General features: G+C 38.4%; 1 protein-coding gene across 2 annotated transcripts in view; it reads right to left on the bottom strand.

Annotated features, from left to right (window-relative positions):
• Nucleotides 1–355: 355 nt before the first annotated feature.
• The window catches only part of LOC143887179 (MADS-box protein SOC1-like), a 34,370-nt gene continuing 22,450 nt past the window's right edge, over nt 356–12,275 (bottom strand). Inside the window, exons 2-6 of one of the 2 annotated variants that reach the window (XM_077391282.1) lie at nt 1,341–1,402; nt 1,126–1,225; nt 981–1,022; nt 800–841; nt 356–726 (exon numbers count right to left, since the gene is read on the bottom strand). In XM_077391282.1, coding sequence (XP_077247397.1) covers nt 571–726; nt 800–841; nt 981–1,022; nt 1,126–1,225; nt 1,341–1,402 — 402 coding nt within the window. In that variant the 3' untranslated portion in view covers nt 356–570. The remainder of the gene's footprint in view (nt 727–799; nt 842–980; nt 1,023–1,125; nt 1,226–1,340; nt 1,403–12,275) is intronic. The other variant, XM_077391283.1, reaches the window with a different exon arrangement.

The raw sequence follows: 12,275 nt of genomic DNA, 5'->3' as shown, positions 1-12,275 counted from the left end.
CAGCGACAACATTGCTACCAACAAACAAAGAAGTCATCCTTTTAGGAGATTTTATATGATGTGTGCACTATTTTTCAAAAAGTAGTGGATCCACTTCATAGGATGATCCAAACCATTAATTTGTAGGGCCACAACTTAAACAGGCTCTATCCCATAAATCATCTTCAGATGATGATCCTAACCCTTGGATCTATAGAGGTTTCTGTAATGTATAGTCCCTCTACATATCGGAGGGTTAGGATCATCTTGTAGAAATGATTTTTGGGGTACTGCCTATTTATGTTGTGGCCTAACAAATGAACAATTAGGACCATCCTGTACTTTTAAAAAAATACTGGACTTCACACCCACGCCGCATATAAAATCTCTTAAAATAAAGTCCTCCAAATTTGGAAGTTTTTCACCTTCCAAGCAAGTTAACAATGATACAGTACAATTATCTCACACACTAAGTTATATCTAGTATTGGTTCTAATACACATACTTGTGCATTTATTTATACCTGGGCAGAAATTAACCTTGCTTGAATGTTTTGAATAGTAGTTGAATTTGGCAGGATCATATCACACATCATCTTTGCTGTGGGTAGAGTGTCCTTCCACTTTCAGGCCTTCCAATGTACAATTCAGTCTCCACATCATGATGTTGAGTACTTTGCTCATAGGGCACAATTTCTCTCTCACTGGTAGATTGTTCTTGTGAGTGTATCTTACACTGAAAATGAATCTATGCAAAATCAATTAGCTTCATTCCATAATATAGGGTCATGAAAAGAGATCTATATCAACTTATCATTCACCTTCTTGGATAATATTGCATTTTGCTCTGCTAGACTTCTCTCCTGCTTTTGATAAAAATGGCAGTTAGCAATCCTAATTATTACAGCATGAGAAGTCATATGTGAAGACAGACTTTTATTTGACTCCCTTGCAAAAAAGTTTAGAGTGGATAAATTTCAGAATCTCTAAGCTATCATTAACCTTTTCTTTGAGTTGCTCAATCTGCTCCGTAAATATTTGAGTCTGATAGAAACACAAAACCAAGGTTGTCAATAGGTTTGGGTGTTACATGCAAATTTTCAGAATGATTTTTTGGGTTCTGAGAGACATTCAATCTATGATTTACCTTTCTTCCTCTGATATTGGTTAAGCTTCTCTCCAACTGGTTCTCTATTTGTTGCAGCTCTTCTATGGGACATGATCCCAAATTTTCTCCCAAAAGCTTCCTGGAAAAATATTCAAGATTCCAAGTTCAAAGCTCAAAAAACACAATACCCTGATATGAAATCTAGAAATATCATTTGTAGTTTATATATGAAAATTCCAAGATAATCCTTGCACCGCTTCGAGACTTCAAGAAGCTCAATCTTGTTTGCCATTTGTGCGGTTTCATACTTCCAATGCTGCATGCAAATCAGTTATTGTCAGAATAATCGGAAATGAATATATAGACATAAAATTAAGTGACAGTTCAAGTTGAAAACCCACTATGTTTTAATATATGTTAACAACTTCTTGAAGTCTACAATCCATGAATAAAGAAATAACAAGTCCTAATTTGTTCAAACTAGAGAAAGACCTATATTTGGATCCATTGAAGCTCTCATTAATGTAATAACAATGAAAAAACTTTCCGTAGACCTATAAAACACTGGATACAGCTGAGAAATGTAGGAAATAATATCAGCTTCAATTTTTTTTTCCTTTTGTTTTTTCTTTCAGCATCATCTTCCATAGTGTAACAAAGCCATTGCAAATCCATTTACAATTCAGAATTAATGTCAGGTCTTCTTTTGTTAACTATTATACAGGACCGAACTTAAGTTTTCATTTGTACTTGTAAGTTCTACTAGCTCTTTCTGTTTAAACAGGGTAAGAAGTTTCTTCTTCATTCACTCAAACTTTTGGTAACTAGCCCATACTTTTCAAACCACTTTAGAGAAATGACAATACAAGTGAAGCTAATTTTCATTTCAGATTTGTGCTCTCTTCTTAATTAATCATTAAATGGACATCTGTCGGCGGCGGGAGTCAACCATCCGAGCGAGACGTCAGATCAATCCCATTAATCCTGGTCCGATCCGAATGGATCTTGTTGAATGAATTGATCCATTGTTGTATGGCCCTACTTCTTAGTGAATTTCTTCCTACTCGAACTCTCCTACTTCCTTTGACCACTCCTTAGATATGGTGGAATCAAATTTGTTTGGATTCAAAGTGGGCATAAAATTCTCTTTCCATTAATTGTCCCAAACTTATTAAATTTTAGGCTAAACCGGGCACATACATAACATCATGAATGTGTTTCTTACCAGTTTTGGTGTCCACCAACAACTCCTTTTCCTAACACTCAGATTTGATTATCACAGTTTCATACATGAGATCTCACAGTTTCATATGTGCAACAAATATTCTTTAACCACCTTCATTTGATTACTCCAACCACTATTCAATGTCCAACATCGCCAATTTTCTTGCAATTGGTACATTAAGGTACATTAGGAACCTTAATTTTATACCAACAATCTTTTTCAACATGGCCTATCTTCTTACATTTATAGCATTGAGGAGACTCATGATTACATTTGTAATCCCACCTCTCGTTCCCAATGGATCAATTTCTTTCTTTACCACGAAATTCTTGTTTTCTTCAACCTTTGTTAGTTTTCATTTTTTTCGAATGAATGAGCTTATGGACTTCTACTTATGCCCTTTTTATATCAAGTTTTGATTGAATAGCATGTTCAACCGAATTTTCTATATATCTATTGAACCTTTCTACATGTGCTGTAAGAGAGTCCATTAGATAATCTATTAGGTAAGCTACTAAAGACGTTAGATTCCTCAATTGTAGCAACAAGAAACTAAACTTACCATTAAAAAAACAAGAAACTAAACTTAGAAGTTAGACTAAGTTCTCAAATTAGACTTCTTAAAAGTTAGATCTTAAAACTTTTGAGGAATCTAGCAACAACATCATCAAATTTAGAAGTTAGGCTTCTTAAAACTTTTTTAATAACTTTCTAATATTTTAGATCTTCACCAAGAAACTAAACTTGATTCACAATTAAAAAACTCTTAAATTTATTCGGAGTTTTTCATCAAGTAAGTTCTCAAATTCACGACGAAGAGATTGAAATATAATCTTATCTCCCATTATAATCTTATCCGAAGCAAATCCCATGCCTCTTTCCATGTCTAGGCTCCCATTATTCTCAAGAATATAATCTTATCCATAACTCGTGCTGAATTTAGTACAAAGCCTTTGCATCATTTTTCATATTTTCCTTCCTCTTTGTGCTTTCGGCTGCAGTGATTCTTCCTTCTTGATTTTCAAACTTTGTATATCCATTCTCAACTAATTCGCACAAGTCGATAAACAAGATTTTCATTTTAATACTCCATAACTGATAACTTTCACCTTTAAAAATAGGAATCATTTGTTCAGAACTATTACCTGTAGTTGTCATATATGCTCACTTTCACAACCTGGCTCCGATACTAAACTTTGTTAGGTTTCTCTCATTTTCGAATCAGCAACCAAAGAAAGATTATAGCAGAAACAGACGTTTTCATACCAAGAACGAAATGCAAAAGTAAAATGACTTCTGTTCTCTTTTTTATTAAAACAATATGGCGAAGGAATGAAAAACATTAGTGAGAGTCTCTTCTTTTTCCATATGTTTCACACCCCTTTAAACAGAGGTATCTTACATTACATAGTTGAGAGCTAATAGTGAAAGAACAGGAACATTATAAACCAGCCTAATCCATTTCAACTAAAGAAATAGAAATAATAAGGTAAAATAGAAAATAGGAAGGATAACCACGAATGATTCATTTGAGTTATTTTCAATAGATACATGCTTTGTTGTGTGTCTCATGCTCTTCAGAAGATATAATTGGAGCTAAAGCACACGTTGAACCATGCATGCCAAGTTACTTGAACGGATTTTCAAGAGGAGAGGGAGGACCTTAACATCATTTTGGTTTTCCTCGGTATTTTTATTAATTTTACAAATAGAATCCCATTTCTATCCTTGTTCAGGCATCAAGACATAATTTATAGTGTAGGGAAAGTCCTACATTTTCTTGAAACCCAAACTTTTCAATCCTCAAAGAGTTTCTTGGAAAATATTGAATTCCATGAAATTTTTGTTTCTCATAAAAGGCATCCCTAAAATTATCTGCATGTTATTTTGTTGTCGTACTGCTGTTTCTTGGGCTTTGTCCTTTTGTTGACAGTTCCATTGACACTGTTACTAAAATGTGTGTTTATCTATGGCTTGGACTTTAAAATGTGGTTTCTTTTCAACATTATCATTCCAAATCAAGAGGTTTCGAAAAAATAAGAAGACTTTATTTGTACAATGATGGTTCTCAACGTTAAAATTTTCATCAAATGTTTTGAAAATACCTGTCAATCCTATCATACAGAAATTCTTTGGAAGAAATTTTTGATAGCACCATGCCCACAAAAGATGAAACATTTCTTTTGGTTTGCTACTAAGGAAAGAATCCCAACAAAAAAATCGAAATTTTTTCAATTATTCTGAGAATTTTGTGACTATGCATGGAGGGATAGATTTTTTTAGAATTATGCATGAAATTTGCAAATAATTCATCAATTTTTTTTTATATACATACATACATACATACATTTAAATCTTTTGTAACTATACATACAGGGGTAGAGTCTTTTAGAATTAAGCACAAATGTCGAAATAATTCATCAATTTTTTTTTTATATTTGTTTTAAAATCTCGTAAAAAGTCAAAATTATTGGAAAAGACGTTGTAGTGGAAAGTAAACTCACATCTTTAAGCAATTGGTCAACAATAAAATTACAACAAAGAACATTAAACTACTAGGAATTGGCACATATATTTCACTGCATATTTTTTCTGTCCACCCAATTTACTTGTTTTCATTCCAATTTTACTACATAATTGATGTAGAAGAGGATCTCGGCCAGTCGATTTCCTGGCGAAGAATAATAGAAGTTGAAGAAGGAACTAAGTTTCTTTAGAACCTATACACCTAAGGTGCTATGGGTGTGAGATATATGTGTATACATTGTGTGTGTGTGTGTGTGTTTTAAGAGAATGTATACACAGTTGTGGGTGCATTGGTAACGAGTTCTATGAGAATGGGTAGCAGCACTCAATGAGCGTGAGAGAGAAAGAGAGTCCGTGTGGTGATAAAATCCAAGGGGTGAATGAAGTGATGAGGGAGCATCTAGCCAAATGGGACATATCAGTGGTTAGATTGGCAATCAGGCCTAGCATATTTCCAACTTAGTATATTTTTATTTTTAAACTTAACTTATTTACATCATTAGTTAATTACTAATTTACTTAGCTTATTTACATTATTAGTTAATTACTAATTTTATGCTTTTAAGTTAGGCATTCTTTTCAGAAAGCAATCTTTATAAAGTTTCCAATTGTAATTCACCATAAAAGGGCAAGAAGCCAATTTGTGGGATATGAAGTTTCCTTTCTTAGTTATAAGATTAGCAATACCCTTAATTTGAGTAGTTAAAGTGGCAGGTAGCTAAGGTTAGCTTAGCAATTGCCTTTTTTTCCCATTTAGTTACTTTGAATAGGATTTAGGAGTTATTTTTATTTTAGTTGCTTCTTTTAATATTACTTGTAATTTGAATGAGAGCTTGTCTCTATAAAGATGCTCAATGGAATGAGAAGAGCTGCTTGTTTTTTTTTTTTTTTTGACAATTAAAACATTGAATGATGTTGATGGAGAAGGAAATTACGAAGAGAATATGAGAGTTGGTGGCCCTCCCTCTCATACGACACACACACACACACACATATATATATAGGGTAATGATATCAGCACTCCACTGTTATAATAACATGTGTGAAGTATGTTGTCGTTTAGTATTTAAAGATAGAGCTTTATGAGAACTGTAATATCCCTCTGACGGCCCTTTAAATACTAAACGATAAGATGCTTTTGTGCATCTTATTAAAACGTTGGAGTGTTGATATCATTTCCCTATGTGTGTGTGTGTGTGTGTGTGTGTGTGTGTGTGTGTGTGTGTGTGTGTGTGTGATGCTAGGGTTACAAGTACAATGACAAGAATACCCCCATATGGGTATGTAATTAATACAATATTCCAAACACTCCCACTCAAGCTGGAGTGTATATATCATACATCCCTAGCTTGGTACACATCAAGGTTTTAAATTTCAGTTTCGGAATGCGTTTTGGTCCTCACCGAAATTGAAATTTCAGCCGAAATTTCCGAAATTTCGACGAAATCGATCGAAATTAAATAAAGCAATATTTTAGCAGGTACCAAATTTCGAAGAAATCCCAAAAATTTAGGTAATTTCGCCTGAAATTTCGGGATAATATCAAATAATCAATTAAAAACTAATTTTTTGGAGATATTCCTTAAATTTCGGAAACGAAATTTCGATCGAAATTTCGAAATTTTGAAATTTTGAAATTTTGATCGAAACTTTGTAACGTTTCAACTTTACCTAATTTTGGTTTCGGTCTCCAACGAAACCCGAAATTTCAGATTTCGGTCGAAATTTAAAACCTTGGTACACATATCACTCAAATTTGCTCTACTTAGAGGTATAGTGAACATGTCAGCTATCTTATCATTTGATATTGTGAAAATTGTGTAGATCTCCCCTTTTTTAATCCTTTGACGAATAAAAGACAGTCCACCTCTATGTGCTCCGTCCTCTCATGGAAGGCTAGATTCAAGGCGATATGAACGGTTGACTTGTTATCACAATGCAATGAGGCTGGTGATGAGTAAGGCAACCCAATCTCTGACATAAAAGATCTTAGCCAAATCAACTCGCCACATGTATGGTCCATGGCTCTGTACTCTGCCTCTATAGTTGACGTGGCTATTACATCCTGCTTCTTACTTTCCACGAAACCAAGTTACCTCCAATAAAAGTACAGTAACCTGTAGTAGACCTCCTGTCTGCAGGAGATCCTGCATAGTATGCATTTGTATACCCCTCAATTCTCCTGTGATAATGGTTTCTGAAGAGCAGTTCTTTACTAGGAGCTTTCATCACATATCTCACAATCTGGGTAACTGCTGACCAATGAGACGTACGTGGCGAGCTCATGAACTGACTGCAAATGAAATGTCTAGACAGACAAATAAGATAGATCAGTTTCCCAACTAGACATCTGTATCTTCCTAGGTCCTCTAGCAGCCCCCCTGTTCAGGAAGAAGCTTAACACTGGGGGGCCCATAGGTTCCACAATGAGCTTCATTCCCAAAAGGTCCGTCTCTTCCAATATATCTAATGCATACTTCCTTTGTGATAGAGATAGTCCCCCAAGTGAATAAGCTACCTCTATCCCAAGGAAGTACCTAAGTCATCTAAGTAAGGTCTTTGGTGCAGAATTCTTTCTGAAGGAAATCCTTTGGTCTCTGTATACTTGCGTTGTCGCTTCCAGTGATAATTATATTATTTACATAAACAACTAGAAAGATACAACTATCCTTATACTGTGAACTGACCATAGAATGGTCAACAACACACTGTGTCATGCCAAATCGTACAACTGCCACACTGAATCTGCCAAACCAAGCTCAAGGAGATTGCTTAAGGCCATACAGGGCCTTACTCAAGAGGCAGACTACTAGCTTCATCTCCCCTGAGCAACATACCCAAAAGGTTGCTCCATGAATACCTCTTCTTGCAGGTCACCATGTAACAAGGCATTTTTTTACGTCCAATTGGAAGAGAGGCCAGTTCATGTTAACGACAAGAGAGATTAGAACCCGGACGGATGAAGGTCTAGCAAGAATAATTTTTTTCATACTGTGGTGAGAAGGGTGAGGGTGAGAATAGTCCCTGGTTTCCTCCCTCGTCCTTGGGTGAGGGTGAGGGTGAGGGTTAGTTCATTCTTGCTGATAGTAATGGGTTAGTTCTCAGGTGGTTTCCTCCCTCGTCCCTGGGTTTTTTAGATTTTTAGTTTCAGCAATTGCTCTGATCATAGTTCATTTCAGAGTATAGTACATTTCAATTTTAGTTCGTAGTTCAGTTCAGTTCTGGTTCATTATATCAGTTCAATTCTGCTCCGTTTCTGCCATGGAAACTCCTGATTCGGTGACGATGGTGAATGATCCTTCGGATGATGATTTCGAAAATGATTTCTGCTTTCCGAATCTGAATCATTGGTCCTTGAGAGTTATCCCTAAATCTGATGAAGGTTCGCTGTTAGACTCAGATCAGGGTTTGTAACCCTCTTTCAGAGAAGTCTCAACCTTCTGCCCCGATCCTTCCTCATGAGGAAAATCCCTCTCCCCCTCAATCGAGCTCTAGTATACCTTCAGAATTTCTGGACTCTTCCAAGAAGAAAAAGAAGAACAAAAAAAGTAGGAGACAAGCTAAAGCTCAATATCAGCAACACATTTCTGAGGAAGAAGAGATTTATCTTGGCTATGAAGATCGGGTGAAGAACCTCATGGTATCTCAGTCTGCTGCAATCCCCTTGGAATCCTTTTCCCTTTCAGTTGCTTCTGGTAAGGAAAACCAGGATCAAAGGAAAACCGCTCTTGTGAGCCCCCCAGGGTGGGGGGGGGGGGGGGGGGGGGGGGGGGTGCTCCTCTTGGGGGGGTTCCTTGATTTCGTCTGAGGAAAATGAGCAGGTTCTGATAGCTGAAAATGATTTTCCTCTCTCCTCGCATCTTGAAATCCCATTTTCCCGCCCAATCTCCCCCCAAATTTTAGTTTCAAATGAAGCTTGTTTAGTAGTCGCTGCAGCAAACTCTAAGTGTCTTGATACTTCAAGAGGCAGGTCTGTCGAAGCTTGTCTAAGCTCTCCCCCAGAGTTCTCTTCCTATAAAAAATCAAGCACTGTATATGTGAGGCAAGATGCTTCTTCGGGGCCGATATCTTCCATGCCCCCTTCCTGTTCAGCGGGTAAGGAGATTTTCCCCCAAAAATCCTCCAACTATATCAAGCCCGTGGTGGTCCAGCATCTGGTGAAGTCCCCTCCTTTGGCGTATGATGAACTCTCTACTTTGAATGGGCTTCGTCGAGCTGCTCCTCAAGTTCAGGCTCCCATCAGCCCCCCTTCAAATGGGCAGATCATTCCTCCTGTTGGTCCCAACTGCTGGAATAGCCTCTTTGTGGATCCTTCTCCTCCTCCAGCCCCATCTATGCTCGACCATATCATTCCAGAGGAAGCTGAGAAATCCAGTATGGAGCTTCTCTTCAAAGATTCTGAAATTAGTGAATCCGAAAAGAAATGGGCAAATTGTTTTTAAGGATACTTCATTGGAAAAAGGCCCTATTTTGTTTCTCATAGAGAAAATCTCTGCAGGAAATGGAAGCTAAAAGGCTCCCTCCACATGTTCACCTTGGAACATGGGTTCTTTCTTTTTAAATTTTCTTGTGCTGATGAGTGCACTAGGGTGTTAGAAGACTCTGGTCAGGACCTCTGATCCTCCAAAGTTGGTACCCAGATTCTTCACCAGAAAGGAAGAGTCTCACGGAAATCCCGATTTGGATCAAACTTCATGGGCTTCATCTAAAATTTTGGACACATCATTGTCTGAGTAGGATATCTAGCATGATTGGGAAACCTCTATATATGGACTCTCATACAGCAGAATGCACGAGGCTAAATTTCGCTAGAATGTGTGTGTTAATTAATGCCGATCAACCCCTACCGGATTCTATCAAGCTTCGGACTTCTTCGGGAGAAACTTTGCAACAAATAACCTATGAATGGAAGCCTAGAGCTTGTGCATCCTGTAAAGACTTTAGTCATCCCACTGAGGATTGCCCCCTTCGTCCGAAGCAGGTGCATGATCATCCAAAACAGGTTTGGAGAGTTGTCCATAAGAACACAACATCTGAAGCAAATGGAAATATTATTGCCCCCATCTCAAAGGCTGATATTTCTGAGATTAATAGAATACCATTAAATCATCCCTTGGATGTGTCTCCTTCCCCTGCCGAAGCCCCTGCCAAGCACAATAACCGTTTTGCTTATCTTGATACCATTGAATCATTTCCCACCAAGATGCCCAATGAGCAGATGGATCCCCGGGAAGGTGGTTTTTTAAACGGAAGTAGCCCAAAGCCTCAATTGGACTGCTCTAGTTCAGGTTTAGTCCGGCCCTCTATCCCCATTTCTTCTTCTGGGGATTCATGGCATTTGGTATCCAAGAAGAAAGGGAAAATTCTTCCATTTGTGAACTCCCTGCCTGGAATCAGATCCCCTTTTCGTGGGCTCATTCCTGGAAATTATAAGTCTTGAGAGGCTTCATTATGTGTTGCCTCCTCCCGGCTTTGGTTTGGTTCAAGGCCCTGCGCTGCTCTTGGAATATCATGGCTTGGTCCCCCATGCTGCTGTTTTGTTGGAGCCCTTTTTTGCTTTGGATGTGTGGTTGTTTTTTTGGCTCCACTTTTCTCTTGTTCGGCTCATCTTTTGGGCCCTTTCTCTTTTGTTGTTCTCCCCTTCCATATGTGGTAGGGGTTGTCTGTTTTGCTCTTCATGATGTATCTTTTTCTTTATATTAATATATCTGGTAGGGGTCTGCCTAACCCCAGCTTACCCATCAAAAAAAAAAAAGCCAAGACGAAGAACCCGGATGGACGGAATTTTCGCCACAAGGGAGAAAATCTCCGTGTAATCAACACCAAATATCTGTGTATAACCCTTACCAACCAACCATGCCTTCAGCCTTTCAATTGTCCCATATGGTAGGTATTTCACTGTAAACACCCATCTACGCTTCATTCTATTATGATGTTATCTCGTATGCTCACATTTCACAAAGTTACCGTTCTTAGTGTGTCCTCTGTTTCTCTTCCTCTTTGTGGGTTTTTGGGTTTGGGATGGGCGACTTCTAGTTGCGGTGGTTATGGGTTTGGGGTTTGGGGTTAGGATTGTAGGTTTGGGAGTTTGGGATGGGCAGCTTCCAGTGGTGTGGTTATGGTATGGTGATGGGGGATGGGAAGGGGTGTGCGAAATATGGAATGGGGAATGGGAAGGGGTGTGCGAAATATGGAATGGGGAATGGAGGGATGGAGGGGTTGCGAAATATGGAATGGGGGGTTGGCAATACGGAACAAGGATGGAGTGGGGTTACGCAAGAAGGAAGAGGGGATTGGTGAAAAGTTGACGCAGGCAAGCGGCGAAAATGACAAAGAAATTTCAGATCCGATCTAGATCTAAAATCTACAGCAAACGTGTGGAAATTCTCATGAAAAAAGGCTGATTTCCAAGAAATTTAGGGATTGGAATGTCTAAAATACGGATCGAGAAATTTACTCTCTCAAACAGAAATTCATATGACCTAAGAACTATAAAGAAGGATAATGCAGAGAAAATTGGATAGAATTCCTAAGATAGGAAAAGGAAATTACACACTTCATGTGATCTTACACTCGACAAGATTTTCCCACGTGAAGGTGCTGGATCTTGCACTTGACAAGATGAACCGACGATCCGAAGAAAAAATGCACATCACTCCATGACGGTGCAAATCTCTAACGGATGAAACCTCCATATCTTCTCTTGGAACACCTCCAAGCCCCTACAAACTCCAAACTCTCCAAAAATTACATTTTCAAAACTCTACTAATCTCTATCCCAACCCCTATTTATAGTCATTTCAGCCCTTAAGTTGGCCCCACACACATGGCCCACACATTATTGATGTGTTACACATACACTAGTACATACACACACATCACTTGCACACATCCTGGCCATTGTGGTCTCCACACACACAAAAGTACCCTTTGTCACTTCCTTGCGTTGCGCCCAAGCTAATCTTGACCGTTGATCTACATCCAAGCCACGCCGTGGCTACTTTGTCTCAAATCTTGGCCAAATAGTACATTGACTGGGCCCGATCTACATCATAGACCCCCCCCCCCCCCCCCCCCCCCCCCGCCCCCTTAAAAAGAGCTTGTCCTCAAGCTCGCGCCTTCCGCCGCAAAAGGGAGCGCACTCTTTCCAGTCCTTGTTACTTGTTCTTCATGTCCCCAAAATTTTCATCAAGCTGTTTAACTTTATTAGTGTGCTTACAGATTTGTAGCCACTACTTTTCACGTCTAAGAAATTTCATGTGCTCTGGCCATTGATCCAAGTCTCACTGATCAAAGCTTTTGAGGAGTAATGCCTAATTGACTGTGCTTCTCATTTGCTTGTTGTTCAGCTTAGTTATGAACTAGATTGAACTAGAAATGATGCCATGCTGATCATTTTCCAGCTACATTGCTTCTCGTTCAGAATTCATCAATTAGT

The sequence above is a fragment of the Tasmannia lanceolata genome, unplaced genomic scaffold, assembly GCF_043159265.1.
Source record: "Tasmannia lanceolata isolate RefF3 unplaced genomic scaffold, GAP_Taslan_0.1 ptg000012l, whole genome shotgun sequence".
NCBI lineage: Eukaryota > Viridiplantae > Streptophyta > Magnoliopsida > Canellales > Winteraceae > Tasmannia > Tasmannia lanceolata.
This window is presented reverse-complemented; position numbering and strand designations above follow the sequence as displayed.